This window comes from Sceloporus undulatus, unplaced genomic scaffold (genome assembly GCF_019175285.1).
Source record: "Sceloporus undulatus isolate JIND9_A2432 ecotype Alabama unplaced genomic scaffold, SceUnd_v1.1 scaffold_12, whole genome shotgun sequence".
In the NCBI taxonomy this organism is placed as follows: Eukaryota; Metazoa; Chordata; class Lepidosauria; order Squamata; family Phrynosomatidae; genus Sceloporus; species Sceloporus undulatus.
Genome location: NW_024802934.1, coordinates 6051160 through 6073241, shown reverse-complemented (window position 1 = coordinate 6073241; position 22082 = coordinate 6051160). Strand labels below are relative to the sequence as shown.

Sequence of the window (22082 nt, the reverse complement as noted above, 5' to 3'; positions counted from 1 at the left end):
CCTTGCGGTCTCTTCCAACTCTACAATTCTATGATTCTATGATCTACAAACCTTTTCTGCACTGGCATGTTCCTGCTGACCCTTAATTTGTCCTTTTCAGAACTTGCTCTATAATTTATATAATTTATATTCTGATGATTCCCAAACCCCCCTGCAGTGCCTTCCATTTGCACACATCCAATTAGGAACACATTTTTTTTTCTGGGAGTGGTTACAACTGCTTTAGTCACACCAGTCTAACTGGATGTGTCACTACTACCAGGCCAACTGATGCTGTAGAAATGTCCTCTCCTCCTCTGCTCAATCATATGGGGTTTGACATCACCAAAGAGCATGCACAGTCATTTGGGTACCTTTGTGTTAGCCCCACACATTAATGAATACTAACAATGCAAGGAAGACATATATTTAAGACTGGCCAGTGAAATTTTCAATCAAGCACAGGACAAAATAGCAACAAGACCCTGGCAAGTGAGTATTCTGCACAGACGCGTAATGAGTAGTGTTTGCAGAACACTAGAAGGCAAATAATTTCTTTTCAGTACATACTTTGGTGTTCAGTCCACTTTGTCAAAGACAGGTCTACAATGTCAGCAAGAAAATTGGAAATGTTACTGTTTGGGCCTGGAGTAGCATGAATAGACTTAATCTGGAATTTAGTAAGAACAATTCATTTAAGAAGTTGAGGTTCTTGATCTAGCTTGTGCTTTAGAAGGTGACATTACAATCTACTCCCATGAACTCCAGGCAACAAGAATGCAAGGATGATGCTATGAGTTGATCTGGGCACTGAATATACACTTAAGAAATTAATGGGAATTAATGAGATGCTTTGCAAAAATATTGTATGGTAGCATTAGAGCTGAACAATGTAAAGATTTAAAGCTCCTCAGTTACTATGAAGTCCACTAAAGTGGTGATGAATCAGAGGATAATCATCCACCCAGGAAATTAACTGCACCTCACTTTTCAGAAGACAGGAGTATAATTTACCTGATCTCTGCTAATATAATTCAGCATGATGGATCTATTTGTCATACCAGACGATATTCAAGGTACGAACAACACAGAGACCTTTAATCAAGCTTATTATGGAACCAAGGACTAATTTTAAAACACATACATCTGGGTTATTATTATTATTAGCATGTGTTCCAGATCTGATTTACATTTTTGGGTACTATTATGCAGTTTAATGTTATGGGAGTTAATTTTCTCACTGAACCCATCTAGATTTTAAATCTTACTAGCCACATATCAAAGAAAAGATACCCAATACTGCAGTCAAAATGCCTTTAAAAAGATGGACCAAACAAGACAATGCAGTACACATTCACTTCACTCTCTAAATAGCAAAGGTTTACTGGTGGGGGAAGGGGGAGTCAGCAATGAAGGCCACATTCTTCTTGCATTTGCTTGCTGCTGTGATGAAAAATATAATAATTAAATCAAAATCAAAATGGAGTGCATTTAAAAAGATATAACTGACTTGTTTGATGGGACAAACAACTACAAAAACAGTAAGAAATGCCAGACAAGAATAAAAAAATATGAACAAGAACACAGGAGGACTTTCAGCTTGGAAACGGTCACTCACCACCTTGTAAACATGAAAAAAGCATTTCACAGATTAAAAGTTCATGGGAAGTAAACTTTAAATTATTTGTCAGTTCAACCCTGATTCAATAAGTATGGCTAGCAAAAATACAGAACACTCAATCCACTTATATCTTGAACTGAGCAGTTATCTTATTCTGGGGGGAAAAACTGCTGCACTTCAGCTCTTCAAAGATGCTTAGAGAAGAACACCTCTTTTGAACCGCATTTCACACTTGCATGTTACTTCTTATATTCACATTCCCACATATGGAGAACTGGTTTGATGTAATGTTTCCATACTGCTATAGGTTAAGACGCTGGGAAATTGCTGGAGGAAAACAAGCAAACTCTCTTAGTATGCTCCGTGCTACATCAAGATTATTTTGGGCGATTTCAAGTGCCCTCTTCACTTCTTCAAATGAATAGCCTTCTCCCATAAGTTTTGCAATTTTTGCATCAACATTTTCTATAGATGAGTCAGAATGATGTGCCTTCCTATGGTGTATTTCTGGAGCAGTCCTGCGAGGAAGTGGTTTAGGAGGTCTGGCTGGTGCTTGTGAACCATCTGTAGAAAAAAAATTGTTAAAACAAAAATTTGTGAACCTATTTGCAGTAAATCTAGTTTATCATATGGCATTTTCATTTTTAAAAAATCACTTCCTAAATGTATAAAAATCTGTACCTGACAAAGTGTGAAATAATTTAAGATCACGGGGATGATAGAGATGTCACAAAATTAGAGTTGATATTTTCCCCATCAAAGTAGATCACATCACAGCCAAACATCAAAACTGACATTTTATATGAATTGTATGATGCAAAACTATTTATTCATATGATTTATATTGGTCCTTTCTCCCTGTGTAGGATCCAAAGTGGTTCATGTGCCTATTAGCTATATAATAATCCATAGATGCAAAGGGAGCGATGGACAATTCAGTATCTTTCTGTCCCAGTTTTGCGTGTATTTAGTAAGTCCATTTTGTCTACTTTCCCATCAAGTTTACATGATTAGAAAAGGCATTTATTTATTTATTTATTTATTTAATCATCCAAATTTATTTTGGGTACAAGCCTTTTCCTAATATACACATTTTTATTTAACTTTTCTTAACTTTGGGGAAGTGTACCATCTGAAGGATAACTATGATCCAATTTGAGTATCACTCAGGGAGATGTAAATAAGGTCAGTTTATTTAAAAATACAGGTGGCATGAAATCAGCCAAAATTAAGGGTCTCTTGAATCATACTATTTTCAATGGACAAATCAAACAAGAGTGTTTTAACTCAAGTAAACTCATCACATATAATGGTCTTAAGTCCTATGGGTAGAATTGTGTTTTTTTTAAAATGTGTAACATTTTGTTATAAAACAATAATTAAGCTGGTGGAGGGCTGTAATTTTTAAGGAAAAGAGCAGTAACTGGCACAGCAGAACATACATTCTGTAGCAAATGCAAAACTGGCAAGGCCTCTCAAAACAGTGAAATGAAATACAGTAAATTTACCACTGGAGCCTATCAAATGATCTACTCGAAGAGTAGATGAAACTGTAGTTGAGATCTACTGCAAGATCTGTGGCTGACAACATTTTTTCTGAATCCTAATTGTCTAACAGCAGCAATGACAAAAAGTGTCCTCATAGAGCCCAATTATATTGTTGAAAGGAAGAAAGCGTGGAGTAACAAGAGAGTTTTATCTTTGTGCAGCAAAACTAAAGCATACATAGGGTGTCACAAGCACTTTTGAATCTTAAAACTTAACTAGTAATTTTTCTTTGGAAGCCAAATATTAATAATTGTTCTTATTTTGTTATGATACAATGAACGTGACAGAGGGACAGCTCTACAAGGCCACGCATATTGGATCTTGTATACTGGGGTTTCCTTACCAGAACTAGATGGAAGCTGGTCATAGTCTTGTGATGTTCTGTGAGTTTTCATATTTTCACCAGTTAACCTTCGAACAGGTGGCAATGGAACTAAGCCATTTACAGGATCAAAGAAAAGATCTATATAAAAAAAACAGAGGTTTTTTTGAATTTTTTTGTTTGGAAGAATTTAAATATCAGTAAGGAATACAAATTACACATTTAATTCAAAGGTGCCATGGCTTCTGCCATCCCCACTTCCACTGTAGATCTAACCTGCTTCCATGGATGTTATCATTTTTAAACCAGGTAAACTACAGTTAATGCTAGCTGAGATTTACTCCAACCATAGTTTTCCAAATCTATCAGAAGCCACTGTTTCAAATGAAAGCTGGAGCACCGAATTTTAACCTCCAACTCTTAAGGTGCCAGAAGATGCAACATACTTTTCCGTTTTGCCCTTTCCATGCAAAAAAAAAATCTTTGTAGCTGTTGTTCCCAACCAGATCTGCTGCTTTGACACTAATAATAAGTAAAAAGCCACTCACACATTAGGAACTGTCACCCCTTTCTCAAAATCTCAGTTCTGTGTGTCCTTTAAGTTAAATTTTTTAAAAAAGTGTGCATAAGGACCAGCATACTCCCTGGAATGTGGGGGAATGTGACACAGAGGGTCCAGTAAAAAGCTGTAGCATTTGGGTGAGGCATCTTGTGAAATAGCCAAACATCTTGTTAAAATAGATGAGCTGTACTTCTCCCAAGTCCCTTAATAAAGTATAGTTATTTAAATTCATACAATCAATTGATTCATTTTCATAGAGTAAGGTCCAAAACAGATGGGCCAAAAGGAGAAGCTTCTGGCCACTTTGGAGGCATGGTGTGCAAATGATGCATGCCCCTGGAGTGGCTGGAAGCCACTCTGAGGCCACAAAATTTTTTCTTGCTAGTGGCTTGTTTGGGACTGTGGCGGCCTGCTTTAAGAGAAGGCCATACAGTCACCGCAGTCCCAGACTGACTGCAGCTGGAGCAACCAGAAGCTGCTGTTTGCTGCCAGCCTATTTAAAAATTGAACTGCCAGTTCTGTAAGATATGCAAATGTAAGGCTGAAATTTCCTCACGCCTAAGAGTATCGTCACTTCACCAATTTTGAGAAACCAGCTCCAAGTAGCTCCTATCTTCACCGAATCTACAATGGGCCTCAGCAGAAGAAGATGGTAAGCAATGGATATCAGATGAAAGGCAGCAACTTTTGGTTCCTCCTGTTCTTAAGCTGTTTGCTTAATTCCATCTGTCACTGTAAGACATTATAACTAATTTCTTGTGCCATTTCTCCTCTCACTACCTCTTTTTAATTCTATTGTGCCTTTTAAAATGTAAGCTTGGAAGCATGAATAATTTTACTACTGATCTTATAAATCACTTATTGACAGAAGAGCAAGAAAAATATATTTTAAACCAACAAATCATACTGTATATACTTGACCTCATGTATAAGTCAAGGGCAGGTTTTGGAGCCATAATTATGGATTTTGATATGATTCGTGGATAAGTAGAGGGTAAAATTTAGGGCCATGTAACAAAGGATGTAAAGGATGAAGCAAAGGAAAACAATTCCAAAGAAATTAAAAATTCCAGGAGACATCACTGTTTGTGCTCATATTAAAAGCTGGATTGCTGAGAGAATAGAGGGAAGTCAGTGCTACCAGGACAGATTATTCTCTTGCTTTTCACCAGGGGATAGTTCCTTTTTAAATAAATAAGAGTTACAGTACAATACTATATTGACCCATTGATAAGTCAACTCAGGTTTTTGGGGTCACATTTTTTACTAAAATTTCTAGTCTGTTCTCATCCTTCTTGATTTGTCTGCAGCCTTTGACACTGTTGATCACTGTCTCCTAATTGACATACTCTCTGACCTTGGGTTCTCAGACTCTGTTCTCGACTGGTTTAGATCTTACTTGTCTGGCAGATCTTTTGCAGTAGTTGCAGGTGATCAGACTTCTTCTCCTGTTCCCTTATCTGTTGGAGTTCCCCAGGGCTCTGTTTTGGGTCCCCTTCTGTTTTCTCTCGACACATTGTCCTTAGGAAAACTCATTAGCTCTTTTTGCTTTTCCTACCATCTGTATGCCGATGACACCCAGCTGTATCTTTCCGCCTCTGACCTTTCTCCAAGGCTTGAACAGCAAGTTTCGTCTTGCCTCACAGCTGTATCGCAGTGGATGAGCCATCGGCGTTTGAAGCTCAACATGTCCAAGACAGAGCTTCTTGTCATTCCTCCTAAGCCCACCCTTCAACACTCCTTTTCTGTCTCTGTGGACAACATTTCTATTCAACCAGTCCAGCAAGCCCGCAGTCTTGGTTTTATCTTTGACTCTTCTCTGTTGTGTTTCCCGCAGATCCAGACCACAGCCAAGGCTTGTAGATTCTTTTTGTACAATATTGCCAAAATACGACCATATCTCTCCGCCTCTACTGCCAAGATCCTGGTCCATGCCCTAGTGATCTCACAACGATTACTGTAACGTCCTCCTGGCTGGGCTTCCTCTTTCTCACCTCCGTCCTTTAATCTCTGTTCAGCATTCAGCTGCACGCATTATCACTTCCACCCACCACTCTGACCACATCTCTCCTGTGTTGGCATCCCTTCACTGGTTCCCCCTTCCTTTCCGCATTCAGTATAAGCTCCTGCTGTCGACATTTAAAGCCCTCCATGGACTGGCCCCTCCCTACTTATCAGACCTTCTTTCTCCTCACCTTCCCACTCGGGCCCTCCATTCTGGTAGTCAAGATCTGCTGTCTCAGCCCAGGATTTCTTCTGCTCCATCCCGGATTCGCCCCTTTTCACTCGCTGCCTCTCACTCCTGGAACCTTCTTCCCCCACAAGCAAGAGCCATCACTTCTTTAACCAGCTTCAAAATGGAGTTGAAAACCATCCTGTTCAGAGAAGCCTTCCCAGGCATTGCATAATTGTCGCTTACTATTTGATGTTTTGGTGCCTGTTTATCAAACCATTTCCTGTATCGCTATGTACTGTATATGCATTATCCTACTTGAGAATATGTATTTTCCCTGGAAAATGATTAAGCATCCATTATGAAGCCAAGCCCTCCCTCCAGTCCATCTGCCTTGGTCCAGGCCTTGGAGGTAGAGAGGAACTGCTGGACCTCTTGCCCTTTCCCTCCACCACTCCCTTCTCCTTCTGTGTCATGTCTTTTTAGATTGTAAGCCTGAGGGCAGGGAACCATCTAACTAAAAAGATTGCATGTACAGCGCTGTGTAAATTTACAGCGCTTCATAAATAAAGGTTAATAATAATAATAATAATAATAATAGACTTATACATGAGTATATACAGTAATTAGAGGTCTTCACCAGGAGGCTCTCTATTATCTTACGACTTAACACAAAACAACACTGTCGACTAGATATAAGTTATAATTTTTAATCCTCAAAATAGTAAGACTTTCATTTTACAAATACAGACAATTCCAAGAAAGTCATTCTGCCACATCTTCCTAATGAATCTCTCCAACGTGTGCCTTTGAGACAGTGTACTAAAATATTTGTCATCATTTTGTACTTACAGGTCACTGTGCTGTGGACAATATTCCTATTTTATTGCAATGTCTGTATGGCTGAAGTCCCAGCTTAATAAGGCTATTTTGTGAAATATTGAGAAAACAAGATTTTTATCATCTTCTATGTTACTTCAACACTAAAATTTAAAAGTGCAACCCAGCTGAGACAGCTAAAAATTTGATGACAGGTTTTTCTCTTTCTGGTTATGTATCTTATTACAAGAAAAAGTATGCTTCTGCTCTCTTCTTACCAGCAGGAGGAAGGTATAGCTCATGCCCAGACAGAGGTCTGCTTCCTGCAACAAGTGAGTTTGTTTGTTCAATAAGGCTATGGCGTGCAGGGGGTGGTGGTGGAGGAGGAAGAGAGGGAGGTGGATTGTCAGGCGCATCTTCACCTGCATTGAAAAAGAATCGGTTATATAAGCAAATGTTCCTTAATGGTATAATCAAAACTAAACTCACTTTCATTATACAGAAGGAGGGAACTTATGGGGAATGGTGGGTTGTAGCTTTCTCATTCTGCGGGGCTCTGCAGGTAAAGAAGCAACAGCAGCTTTCAACTGACTGGACATAAACTCTGACTGGCAATTTATCTTCCTAGATCAAGGGAAGATCTAAGGGATTGCCCACAGGACCCCATTACCTAGCAGTTGCTGTGTACACCACAAGAAGTGGTAGGCAAAACTGTGCGTGAGGGAGCTGGATCATCAACGTGCCATCGACTATCTGAAAAACCTGAAATCTGAGAAGCTCTTTATGGACACTGAATTCAAAGTCTACCTTTCTTTATTTAACATCTGGCTTTTAGATTCTGTTTTTCAATATCCGGATTACAGAAATCTTGGACTCATCTGGTAAGTTATCTTGGTAAACTATCTTCTTTTAGAAGTAAGGAGAGACTTGGTTAGTCTTTAATTTTAGTTGTACTTTTTTATTGGCATAAAGTGTAAATAGAATTAGAAATAACAAAGCTTGTGATAATTAAAAGTTATCCTGCCAACAAAAGGGTTAGTAACAATCATATTTGAAACAACTATCAATTTTGTTTAATATAGGATTTAATTAATTTGCAGTTATTACATTTGGATTATGTAACAGACACATTGTAAAAAATGTATTTGTTTTGACAAAAGGAGGCACTGGATTGGAAAAATAATTTAAAAAACCAAATCAACCCTGGTAAAGTTGGCTTTTGTTTATCAGGTGCTTCAGCTACAGATGTGGAAGAATGTCTGTGTCTCAAAAAAGAAGGGGAGCACCCCTTGTAGCTCTGGACGGACAACTTTTTTTTTTTCAAACAGTGCTTAGTGAAATAAGAGGAGAATGCTAAATGCCAGGTCAAAGGTCCTTGATGAGGAGATTGGGATACCAAATGACACAGAATGTTTTGGACAACCTGGGGAGTGTGGGATGGAAGAGGCAAACTGATATGTATAATGAGGAATTGCAAGATATATTGCTAGGTGATGGAAAGGAAAAAGGAGATTTTGTGGTGCTAATATCAGATGAAGAACCAGAGGAAACATTTGAAGTTAATTTTTTAGAAGTAGAAGCCAGAGGCTACATAATGCTTCTAAAGGATGAATGAAGGTTCCTGTAAACAGGTGGATGAAGATCAGGCTACTATAACAGAGAATTTTTGAAGTATGAAAATTATAAATGAGAATGTTGAAGCTGTGATGAAGGAGCATTGATGAGACTGAAGGAAAAGACTGTCAATTGATTACTGAGGAGTTTGAGATTAGATGGGGAGATGGCTGTGGAAATTATACCAAACACATATATTGTTAATTGTGCTGGGTTTGTCTCGATTTGTATACTGTCAGTTTTTAGTGGGGGGAGGGGACCAATGTTAAGCTAAACGTATAATTAAATAGGGTTTAAATGGCACTAATAGGAGATTAATTTATGAATTAATTTTAATGAGGTGATCAATGTTTAAATATTAAATTTCAGGGAAGTGAAAGTGGAGATAGTAATTGATGAAGCTTATTATTTGAACTATGAAGAGAAGAGAACAGTTTTCTTTAAATGGAATTAATTATTGTTATCAGCTATTATTAATGGATAGATACTGGAAAACTAACCTTGGATTAACTCTTTATAGGACAAGTACTTACGGTATATATTCATGTATATGTCTAAAAATTTGGGTTAAAAAATTGACCCCAAAAAACTCTGAGTTGACTTATCCACAGGTCAGTGTAAGTACCGTGCTTTAAATCAGATAGATAGATAGATAGATAGATAGATAGAGATATATATTCTGCTCTGGAAGGACTGCTACTATCTCATCCATCCAGCCTTTAGTGTGAGCACAAATCGTTATGCCTGCTGGAATTTTGTAAGTTCGTTGGCATTTTTTCCTTTGCTTTGTCCTTTACAGCCTTCATTCCATGTCCCTAAGTTTTACCCCCAACTTATCCACAGGTCCTATCAAAATTCATAATTTTGACCTCAAAATCTGCCATCGCCTTAAGCATGAGGTCGACTTATAGTCCAATATATACAGTAGGTTTGACAATTTTTACATTATGAAATACTGATGGACTATAGAAAAAGGTGTTTGTTTTTTTAAGATGGAGGAGGCTTGATTATGATATGATATAGCATCTAAAGAAAAGATTGTGGAAGTCCCCTGTATTCCTTACTATTATTTTTTCTTATTTCTTTATTCATTTTTCTTCCTTTTGTTTCTAAAGGTATACTGTTCTTTTCTATTATACTTTTCTTTTGTATTACAGAATTCTAATAAAAGTATTAGAATTACTTCTATTATGCAGAAGTTGACCTTTTACTATACTCAATTCATTTTATTATTTTTAGACATTCCTTTCTGGGTTTTAAAATTGCTTGCACATTTGTCACTATGCCTTAAAGACTGTACACTCCGATGAAAGGAAATAATAATAAAAAATGTTACAAAATCTCAACATAAACCAGCATATAGTGCCATTATCAGAAAATGCATATTGACAGATTAAGAAGCAAGAGCCTGAAAAACAATTCAAAATACAAGAAATATGATCAGGATTCATAGGTTTATTATTTTTGGAACTACAGTACTGTTAAGCAAAGGTTTCAAAACTAGGATTTCAACAAATGTATTATTAGTATACAGATCTAATCTATATCTCGGTGCTAACTTAACATATGTGCTACTGATGTTACAGCCCAAGATACAAAAACCTATGCAAGGAATTGCATATGTAGCAAAGCTCCCAAGTCTTTATTCTAGAAGTAATTTGTAATGCTAAAGAATAAATTGTTTCCCAAAATTCAAAAGAGCTTTGGGAGAGGAACTGGATATACAATTGGCCCTCCACATTTGTAGCTTTAACTTTTGTGAATTTGATTATTCACAGATTTGATTAGTATGTTCTCTATAAGAATCTCTAGGTCGTCCTGTATGACTCTTATTTTCAACTTCTGCCAAAAGTCATGCTGGAAGCCCTAAAGATTCCTAAAGAGAACACTTTTCTAGGCCCTCAAGCACAATTTCATGCTCAATGTCTAGCAGATCGTGACCACAGAATTGCCCTGAAAGACCTAGAAATTCTTAGAGGTGTTCTCTCAGGTTAAAAAAAAAATAGTGTTTTTTTAATTTGTGGTTTTTTCCACTTTCAGACCTGTGCCTCTAACCCTAGAAAATGTGGAAGGTACACTGTAGAACAGTAGCCACCTAAGTCTCTGGAACACTGTACTTTTCCAAGAAGCACAAAAAAATATGTTTCCTCCCAAAACATTTTGGTATGTATACATTCTAAAAGACATCAAAGAATATTTTGCCAATTTCAGTTAAAATTTGATCAATTATATTTTATTTGCCAGCCACAGATGCTGGCGGAACATCAGGAAGAAACTCTTCTAGAACATGGCCACATAGCCCGAAAAACCCACAAAAAACTATGGATGCCAGCTATGAACGCCTTCAACTTCATATATTTTAATTGATTAAGTGACCACATCTAGTTTTACTGAAATGCATATGCTTTCTCTAATATCAAGTATAAACATGTAGAAATGGTGAAAAACAGTACCACTGATTGGTACTAATAAAAAAATGTATTATAAATTTATTATAAATTATAAATTTATTCAACTATTCCAGTCTATGAATAGATTACATGGATTACATTATTCCCCTCCCCCAGCTAGTCTGCAAGGCAAAAAGTACTTTTATTAATGGGGGGGGGGGGGGGAAAGAATATACAACCTGGGGGGTGCACCAGCAAATCATAATCAGAGGGAGTCCTGTTGAGTCCTGTGCTATGTTTCAGATTATCTCTCACAGGAGGCCGTGCAGGTGGTAAAGGTACTGAGACCATCGACTCAAAGGCTTCTCCTGAACAACAAAAGGAGCCTTTTCAAAATAGTAATAACACAATAATAATGGCAATTATAATAGTGATAAAACAGTAATAATAAAAAAGTAATATTTTGTCTCTCAATCTGAAGGAACAAAGATAAGAGGACATACCCATTTCTGGTTGTTTCAAACGTTTCATCTCAGAGGCAGAGTTGTGAGTTTCAGTAATTATTCCAGAGCACTGTCCATTCTCACATAAACTGAAAGCAGAGATAAACAAATACACTTTGATGTTAGTCACATGAAAGCAGACAATTTACCAGGATGACTATTAATTCATTAAGCCATCATGATTCTAACTTTTAAAATTAGCCCTATTTGCTCACTTTAAAAATGGTTTGTCAGATGCAGATTTTAAATATAAAATTAAGAGCAAGGCAACACAAAATAGTTTTAATTTTTTTTAGTGTGTGTGTGTGTGTGTGTGTGTGTGTGTGTGTGTGTATGTGTATAGTCAGTACTTATCTTCTTTACTTCTAACAAAAAGATAGAAACATCTGCCAAGATCCTGTATGGGTGATGTAGCTACAATCCATTTTCCAATCTGACCTAAAACCCACACTGAAAAAGTCACACCAAACAAAGAAATTCTTTGGCACTGGTGAACAAGACACTAAGGGATGATGTGTCCAGCCCCCTTCTACAAACAAGATGTACTGCGGCAAGCAGCTGTGACATGATGCCCTGCCATTGAATGGTTCACAACAGCTTGTGGGAAGGAGGCAGCTGGACATGTCAACCATCAGTACCCCATATTCCAGAACTACACAAATCACCACATAAGCAAGTAACAGGAAGGTAAACAGTGTTCTGTGCAATCATGCTGGTGTAGCTGCCTTTTAGCTGCCTGACTTCTAAGGTGTGATTTAGGGAGGATTTGCAGACTGTGGCAATACGGTTGTGATCATAAATGCAAATACCAACATTTACAAGGTCATTAATTCCACATTATGGTATCAAAAATACTGAACAGGTACCAGCCAGATATCATTTTCTGGAATCAATATGCCAAACAGAAATAAAGCAGTAGAATTCAATAGAATTACCACCTACTGACAATTCTGTTTACCAGAATGTAATGTCTCATTAAAAGGGATGTGGTGGCTCAAGTGGTTAAGACGCTGACTCTGTTGACTGTAAGATCAGCAGGTTGGCAGTTTGAGGCCCAAGTGCTGCATGATGGGGTGAGTTCCCATCACTAGTTCTAGCTGCCAACCTAGCAGTTTGAAAGCACGCAAATACAAGTAGATAAATAGGTACCACTCCAATGGGAAGCTAAACAGTATTCTGTGCAATCATGTCTTTGACAATGCTGGCTCTTCGGCTTAGTAATGGAAATGAGCACCACTCCCTATGTTTAGACATGGCTTGACAACCTTGTCAACGGGGAATACCCTTACCTTTACCCTAATGTCCTATGACACCACATAGGTAAGATTCTCTATTGAACATTACAATATAGACTAATGTATTAATGACTAGGTGCCAGCAAAGTAGATGGCTAAAACTAAATGTATACTGAAACTTTAGAGCGCTTCAATGTATGAAAGTGTTGGTTTTTAAAATCAATACCTTGCTTTACAGGGGAAAAAAATAGAAAGAACTACAATTTCTGATTCTTGTTTTTGACTTACAGCCTTCACCTTCAAATGAAGTACAGTACAATGAAATTTCAACCAAACACCTGTAATTTGACAATGATATACATTTGATAACAGCAGAAATCCTCACACAAAGTATGAACTGTTAGAAAAAGATTTGACAAAACTCTGTAATATATATAAAGCTATTCTACTGTGTAACCAACAAAATAAAATGATGAAGTGCTTTCACAATAAGACAAAGTCTATCTCCCTACATCTAGCTCTAAGCACACAGACCTGTTTATGACCTAATTATCCAATCAGAAATAATCTGCATTTGTTATTATCACATATATTTCTAAAAGGTGAGATTCTATGTAGATAAATAATTAAATTGCATTTACTAAAAGCTAATGCAGATACTTGAATTAAACTTTCGGATTCACAACAAACACCCTTGACATGCAATGTTTATTTTTAAAAGAGGGGGGGTTTAAAATAAAATAGAGGATAAAATGTACAAGATTACCCTTGAAGGAGAGTTACACTAACCACTTACTATTGTATTGTTGTGATTTTTATTTAGTATGAAAGCAGTAGCTATGGTCCCCTTAAGCTGAAGTACTGCATCAATATAATTAAAACCAGTTATACAATTATGCTAAAGTATGAAATCTACATTGGTATGAAACATTTATTAAGCCAACTAAAAGAGGACAGAAACTGACACAAGCTTTCAAAACCTCTAGATCTTTTTATCAGGCAAGATGCTGCAAAAATGACATTCTGAATGGTACCTGCATGGTTTTAGTAATGTGGAAGGAACAGTTTGTAAGACATTGACATCACCCTGATTGGTGTCTTGAAATAACCTTACCGAATATGAGGCTTTATATTATGACAATGAGGTGACTGTGAGGTCAAAGAAACAGGATGGGATGAAGGAATCTTGTATTCATCTTCTTCTACATTTTCCCTTGGTTTTTCAGGGAGAGAATTTATAACAGGAACAGACGACCTCAAGAAAAAAGTATATCAAACCCTGATAAGTCTTCTTAGTTAGAGTAAGTATACATATAACATCACATTTATAGATGGGTCAAATGAAGTCTCCCATTTTATTTTTACAACAAACCCACAATGTGAGGTACGATGACAGTTTGCTCTCCCCTTTCTCCTCCTTTCACAAGGCTCTTCCATTTATCTAATAACTATTCATTTCTCTATCAGAAATGCAAAATTGAAACTCCTTGTGCTTCTTCAACTAAGTATTAAGGTTATGAGGCCATCAGACAGTGAAAGTTTTAACACAGTAATTTTCTTCAAAAGAATCTGAATGATAGAATGCAAATGCACCAATATTAAAACACAGGAACATGGCACTGAAGAACTTGATATAAACTTATTTTATAAACCATTAAGCAGTACGACTGTGCATTAGTAAGTTCTATACTCAAAAATGAATACTGTTTTACTGAAATAACTAATAACAAGAACTCATAATTAAAGCTTAAACTATATTTGTGACTGCCATGACAATAACACTTTGGAATAAAAGAAACCATGAGGCCAAAAAAGAAAAAGAAAGAAAAGAGAGAGGAATGATTCCACCCCACAATCTTCAATGGGGGGGGTGGGGTTAATTGTTATGTAATTTTAAATTCTATACTGTTTAATTGTCTTTTAAGGGGGGATATTTTGTATATATGGATGTATTTTAACTTTTGTAAGCTGCTTTGTTTGTTTTTAACAAAAAGTGGGATAGAAATAAAAGTTTTATTTATTATTTTTTATAGGAAATTTATGAAAGAATGCCAGAAACAGCTATACAAACCTTCAAAGTGTATTGTTTCAATTTCCCCCCCCTAAAACACAACTATTTAAAAAAAAAATTCAATGAAATTACAGACTTAAAAAAACTGGTTGTGGAGGAAGTAAGTGCATTAACATAAAATGAAAAAAACTCATGGTATATTTAATGAAATCTTCCCACTTCCACTTTTATTACCTTAGGGATAAACTACATTACATGAAAACGTATGTAAAAATCCCCTTAAAGGTGAAAAGTAGCTAGAAGCAACACAAGTTTTGCGTTCCAGAGCAAGAGAAAAGGGAAAAGAGCGGGCGTATTTAATCCTTTATCCAGCAACTGTTTTGCACTCAAAAATTTTCACACACACACACACACACACACACCCCTCATGTGTGCAAGCTGCCTCAGGTCAGATTTCATTTTCATTTGTGATTCAGTTGCTGATCAAATTGTGAAAGGTAGTATCATTATATGTTCATCTTAAGCACTGTGCTTGTTACATATTTTTAAAAGCAAATGTGGAAAACAGTTCAATATACGTTATATAAAACCTGAAGTTCACAAGGCCCTATAAGTTACTAATTTCTACAGCTTTAAAAACTAACATTTTAAAAAAATGTGAATCAGAAAACATGTTTTATTGACAGTTATTGGACATAGATCCCCAGTGAAAAATGAAATCAATGAATGTGAAATTTCTGTGATGCAATATTTAACCACCTTCTGCAGAGGGAGCCAAAGGATATCATATAGTTGAAACAAACAAACAAAAAAAAAAAAGACAAGAGGTTTGTGCCTCTTGTCTGTACCCCAGCCAAATATACAACAAATAAATAAAAAACAATGACATAAATAAAACATGTTTCAACTAAATATTCAAGTTGAAACGTTTTAGCAAGATACTAAATAGAATGGCATTAACTGCCCCCACCCCCACCATCTCCTGCACTTAGCAACTTTTTTCTGATGGAAAAACTGGAGAATATGGGGGAAATCAGATGGAATGTTCTTTTTCTTTGTATGCATGCTTCAGTTGTTCAAAATGTACTAACCGCATGGTATGAAAATATGTTTGTAACGAGATTATTATTAAAAAATAAAATTAATTCTTTTCCATATTGTGGACCTATACAACACAGAAATCCAAGATACATTTCTGCACATACTAAGCACTACCATATCCATTAGAGGAACTAAGAGATGGAGAGGGACATTATTGTATATCATGCTAATAATACACTTTCTAAGAATTCATTTTTTTCTGGCGCAGAATTAAAATATCGCTTTGGTATAAAGCATACTCACAATTTTGTATGCATAATAGCCAGACTTTCCAAGTTTTTAAATTTCAGAATCATGCCAAATAGTACAGTTTTATATGTTATATTATTAATGAAGTATTTCATGTTACTATAGCAATAAAAATAAGTTTGTTTAATATCAAATAAGTATTGCACATAGAAGTCAATTTTTTACCAGAAAGTCTCTCTGTTGTCTTTTCTGTTCAGTAGAGGACACTTGCTGGATCCTGACTATACGTATGCACAAATATGGGGAGATATATGGTTTAATCTGTACTGCAGTAACAATACAATTTGATACTGCTTTAACTGCCATGGCTCAGTGCTATGGAATCCTGGATTTGTAGTTTGTTGTGGTGGTACCTGAGCTCTCTCACACAGAAGGCTAAATATTTCACAAAACTACAAAATCTCAGAATTCCATAACATTGAGCCATGGCAGTTAAAGCAATGTCAAACTCAAGTAGATGCGATGGCCAGAAGTGCCTGGTACCAACTTCGGTTGATACGCCAACTGCATCCCTTCCTGGACCGAAAGGACCTTGAAGCAGTGGTACATGCATTGGTAATCCCTCATCTTGATTTCTACAATGCGCTTTACATGGGGCTACCTTTGTACCAAGTTCGGAAACTTCAATTGGTGCAAAATGTGGCAGCCAGATTGGTCACCAAAACACCTAGGTCAGACCACATAAAACCGGTACTAAAATCTCTTCACTGGCTGCCGATTAGTTTCCGGGTGCAGTACAAAGTGTTGGTCATTACCTTTAACGCCCTACATGACTTGGGCCTGAGTTACTTGAAGGAACGCCTCTCCCTACACAATCCGCCTGCACTCTCAGAACAACTGGGAAGAACCTCTTGGATTACCCAAAGACTAGATAGACTAAGATCAACTTCCCACAGGGCATTTACTGCTATGGCTCCCAAATTGTGGCTTGCCGGAGGAGATCTGTCTTATTATCACCTTAGATGCCTTCAAGAAGGCACTCAAGATGTATCTCTTCCGGTAAGCCTATCCCCCTGATCTGCTATAACAATTATAAGAAGACACTTCATTCTGAGCATGTATGGGAAGCTAGATGTTGATATTGATTTTTTATAGGATTGATTTATTGCTGTGTTTTTTGGATTTTATGTCATATGAATGTATTTTAACTGAATTGTAATTTTAAATTTACTGTTGTACTCCCGCTTGCATCTGCAGGGAGAGGCGGAAAATATACAAATAAAAACTATTATTATTATTATTATTATTATTATTATTATTATTATTATTCTGCATTATTTCTAGAGTGCAAATCAGACCTTATGTCTGTCCAACCCCCACCTCATTCCCTGTTACCTTATTACCTTTCATACAATTCAGTAGTGGGTTCTGAGAAAGAGTTAATGTAAGTCAGACAGTCCAGTGTGAGGAATGTATTCTGGGGGCTGTCCAACCGTGTTTAAATATAATCGATGAAAACCAAATTAGACCAACAAGGCTAGATCCACTGAATCAATGGAAACTTGTCAAGTCAATACTACAGTTGGCCCTCTGTTTTTGCAAGGGATCCGTTCCGGATGCCTGCCCCCGCAAAAATGGAAACTTGCCAATATTCAAGCCCTATAGGCTTGAATGGGGTGTGTGCCTGCAAACACACCCTATTGATATTCACAGAGGTCGCTCTTCTGTAAATATTCAAGACCACAGACCGCAAGAAAGGAGGGGTGGTTGTATTTCTTTGACTCAGTGGGTCTACTGTAACCATGCTGACTATTGCATCTGAACAGATTACATTTGAGCTTTAAACCTACTCAGAGAATTTTCAGAGTAAAGTACACTAACTTCTGACCAGAAGGGGTGGGGCTTCCACCCAGAAGGGCCATGCACCACTCTTCCTTGTCACAGCTCGGTTTACCGCGGGACAACCAGGCTGCGGCAAGGAGCTGGAGCGGCCGTGCACGCCTCCCTGCCCCTCCCTGCTATGGCTGCCGCATGCCCTCTGACACAGCTTTGTGTGCCAGAAAGGGCACAGGTGCCACAGGTTCCATCTATGACCACTCTAAAAACTACAGTTAAGTAGACAATCTGTGCTTCTTTGTTATCCCTGACTAACACAAATACTAGTAACCATAGGAAATAGGAGTGTCCTGTAAGACATGAAAACAGCATGGCTCTCCAAAAAATCAGCACCAGCCCCTGGACCGCACATCTATTCTGTGGTGGGATGAATGTCAAAGGCTGTGACCATGTAGCCACTCTACAAATGTCATCCAAAAGCACCACCCTGAAAAAGGCAGATAATACAGTCATGGCCCTTGTGGAATGACTGTGCATATGTTCTGGTTGGTCTCTCTTGGCCATTTTGTGGGCCAGATGAATAGTGGAAACTATCCACTTTGAGAAGCACGGCAAACAAACAGGCAGTCCTTTCTTCCCCAAGGGAAACCAACAAAAAGTCTGTAGCTATTGTAGAAACCCGCAGTTATGTCTACATAAAAGTCTAGAACCCTTCTGAAATCAAGGAAAAGAAGGGGCCACTCTAACTCTGAGGTTGAGTTCTGCATCAATTCAGGCAATACAAAGTCCTGACAGAGGTGAAAAGCTGGCATTATTTTTAATAGAAAGAAAATGTCCAGTCTAAGGATGACCTTGTCCCTGTAGAGGTCTGCCCTTAAAGCACAATATTCTCCTTCCATTTGGGCTGATACAATAGCTACCAAGAAGGCTGTCTTCCAGGTGGCGAGACAGGAAGGATGGTAGTAGTTCAAAAGGTTTCTTTGAGAGTAGTGAGAGGACTCACTACAAGTTCCACTGAGATGCGGGCTCTGCTAACTTGCTCATTTTATATAGCTTGATGAGTGGAAGGGTGGGTAGCTATGACAACTGTCTACAAATTTCTCACATTCCACCACATTTGAAGTATTATTTTACAACAGTTTGCATGCCTCACCAATTCTAAGTTTTGAACCTGAATTACCAGTCAACAGGATTCAAAGAAATCAGAGCACATTAACTTCCACATAGTATTTCTCCAACAAGGTTTTATCTAATTTTCTTGTAAAATATATAAAAGGCAATGCTTAATTCTTTTTGAAACCATTTAAAATCATTGTAGTATTGTAGCTTTTAAGAGTATTATCAGACCTGATGAAGCTGACCCAAATTTTCCTCCCAGTTTATGTAGTCAACATGTTAAATTTTAAATTAAACTCACTTCATATTCAGCATGACTGAGGCAACTGGAGGAGGGGGTGAAAGTCGAGGTGGAACATCATATTCCTCATTACCTAGGTGGCCATTTGAAAATAGCTGCAAGAGATGGATTTCGCTGTGTTATACCTTTACAACAATGTGTAAGCATTATTTTCTGCATTCCCTAAGACCTTTCCCCTCTACAACTGCTAAATATTTACTTTGCATAAGTTCCTAAATCAGTATAAACACAATATAAGAAATTGTGTTGTAATTCTAATGTCCAAACGCTTTTCACAGAAACATAATGTTATACAGGGTATCTGAAAATTATCTTTACAATCTCAATTCTATATCCAATTGAAAATATAAAGATAATTTTTGGACAACATGTATATTTATTCTGGCATGTTGTTTCTGGCAATAATTAAATAAACCTTTTTTTTTAAAAAAAAGAAACAATGAAATATATGGAGAATCATAAAATGAGTGAAACAGAAATTAACAGAAACAGCAAGCTAATGTAAGAATGAGAATTTGATACCTACCATGAATGAACATTCTAGGAAGGCTGAAGGAACAATCCACAACTTTAAGAGTTTAGTAAGTTTAGAGAGACATTCTTCTTTTGCAAGATTTTGGACAGCATAATCTTCAAATTAAACTAACAGTAGTGGAACTTTTAAAAAGAACATTTTAATAATCTGTTAATTATTTCCAGCATTTTAATTATTAGCTTCAGAAGGAAAGGAAAGGAAATTTTAGAAAGTACTTGATTTAGCCAGAAGCTGTTAAATAAAATTAAGCTTAATGGATTGCACTGCAGGTTACTTACCACGGCATTTTCTAGAGGCAAATCATGATGTCTGTGTTTTCGCAGGAATATTGGATCAGATCCCATTCGACAATGCCTTCCATTCATATTTGAACTTGCAGTGAGTCCAGGTTTGGGAGAACCATCACTTCCAGCTATTCGACATCCCACTATTTGATTAGTCCCACAAACCTCTCTGGGACACCAGGCTTCAAGTGGCATAGGCTGGTCTCTGGAAGGCACACCTTCAGGATGATGTAAGTGTCTATTTAACCTGTTATCTGGTGGAATGGGAGGAGGCCTTTCTGGTGGTGGCGGAGGAGGATCCCGTATAGGAGGTGGTGGTGCAGGAAGAGGCTTGTCTTGTTTCCTCATCATGCATGGAGAAGACTAGGTATGCAATATAAGGCAACAAGTCTTTAAGTACATATGTCACAAATTAGATTTATTTGAACTCATTATACTGAGATCTTTTCAGAAAAAAATAAAATAAAGCAGGCTTTTAATGCACTGGAGAACAATCTTAAAGGGCTTATTTAAAAATGAGGTATACAGTGGTACCCCGGGATACGAATGCGCCGCCTTACGAAATTTCCGTGTTACGAAAAAAATCCATTAAAAAAAACTGTTCCGGGTTAACGAAGGTTATTTGGGTTACAAAAAATTTTTTGGTGCTTTTCGGCGCTTTTTCGCACGAAATCGCGGCTTTTCCCCATTAGCGCCTATGGCATTTCGGCTTGCGAATGCTTTTCGGGTTACGAAAGCGGCGGCGGAACGAATTAATTTCGTAACCCGAGGCACCACTGTATAATGACTGAAAGATGCACAACAAAAGACCTTGACCACAAGTTCATGTCAAGGGATACTCTACATCTATGACATTTATTGAAGAAAAAAAACTCACACATCATTGCCCATCTGGTAAAATGACTAGGAGAGTATAAGCAATTAAATTTGATCCAACATTTCCATCAAACAGCAGCAATATTACACACACACACACACACACACACACACACACACACACACTAAAAAACAAATTGGGTAATGTGTTATAAAGAATTTGGCCTGAATGTCAATGAGAAATTGCAGTAGTGTATATCAGTTTTCCAGTATATTGCATCACACTCATCATCTCAATTAAAGGCTAGGCCTCACCAACAATAGTGACCCTTCGGTGCCAGTTTAAATGACAGTTAATTAAAATTATTATAGCAATGAGGAAACATTTTATGTATTTTGGTTGTTTAAGCATTGTGCAACTAGAATTAAAACTAATTTGTAAATAGAACTGTCAAGTCTGTTTTTAAAACATTGACAAAAGTAAATTGTGTGTTTTCACTGGGCAATCAAAAACATGGAGCCTCACTAATTGAGTTTTCAAAGTATGCCTTTAACATTCAATTAAAAATCTATTTTAATACTACAGAGGTCTTCCACTGAAATTTATATACTGGGATGTACTATTTTGCATATTATAGTACATAAAAAGATTTATGAAATCAAACTTTCTGCTCTTAAAGGACATTGACTCTTCGCTTCAAGCACAAATAGATCCTACAGTTTTCCTTTTACATAATTATAAATCATGTGCCCAAAGCATTGCCATCTCAACTGCTATGATATATGCGTAACTTATACTTGCAACATTCTGAAAAGGAGGATAAACTACATTCTGGAAAATCTCCATAATTCATACACATGACAAATAATAACATATTGACAGTATGGTGCTTCTTCATTTGCAGTTATGGAATGGTGGTGTATATAAAACTTATGGCTTGTACAGGGGGGGTTGTAATTTGTGATCTATGATGTTTTAACTGTTGTATTATTGCTGTAATTTGTGATCTATGATGTTTTAACTGTTGTATTATTGTTCACCGCTATGATCCTTGGAATAGCGGTATACAAATAAACATTATTATTATTATTATTATTATTATTATTATTATTATTATTATTATTAT

General features: G+C 37.0%; 1 protein-coding gene across 3 annotated transcripts in view; it reads right to left on the bottom strand.

Annotated features, from left to right (window-relative positions):
• Positions 1 to 390: 390 nt before the first annotated feature.
• Positions 391 to 22082, bottom strand: part of LOC121917208 (E3 ubiquitin-protein ligase CBL-B-like) — a 93901-nt gene continuing 72209 nt past the window's right edge. For 2 of the 3 annotated variants that reach the window (XM_042442964.1, XM_042442966.1), the window contains 8 exons: positions 20134 to 20502; positions 19321 to 19415; positions 13881 to 14021; positions 11532 to 11620; positions 11268 to 11396; positions 7303 to 7446; positions 3492 to 3611; positions 391 to 2164 (listed from right to left, as the gene is read on the bottom strand). In XM_042442964.1, coding sequence (XP_042298898.1) covers positions 1902 to 2164; positions 3492 to 3611; positions 7303 to 7446; positions 11268 to 11396; positions 11532 to 11620; positions 13881 to 14021; positions 19321 to 19415; positions 20134 to 20502 — 1350 coding nt within the window. In that variant the 3' untranslated portion in view covers positions 391 to 1901. The remainder of the gene's footprint in view (positions 2165 to 3491; positions 3612 to 7302; positions 7447 to 11267; positions 11397 to 11531; positions 11621 to 13880; positions 14022 to 19320; positions 19416 to 20133; positions 20503 to 22082) is intronic. The other variant, XM_042442965.1, reaches the window with a different exon arrangement.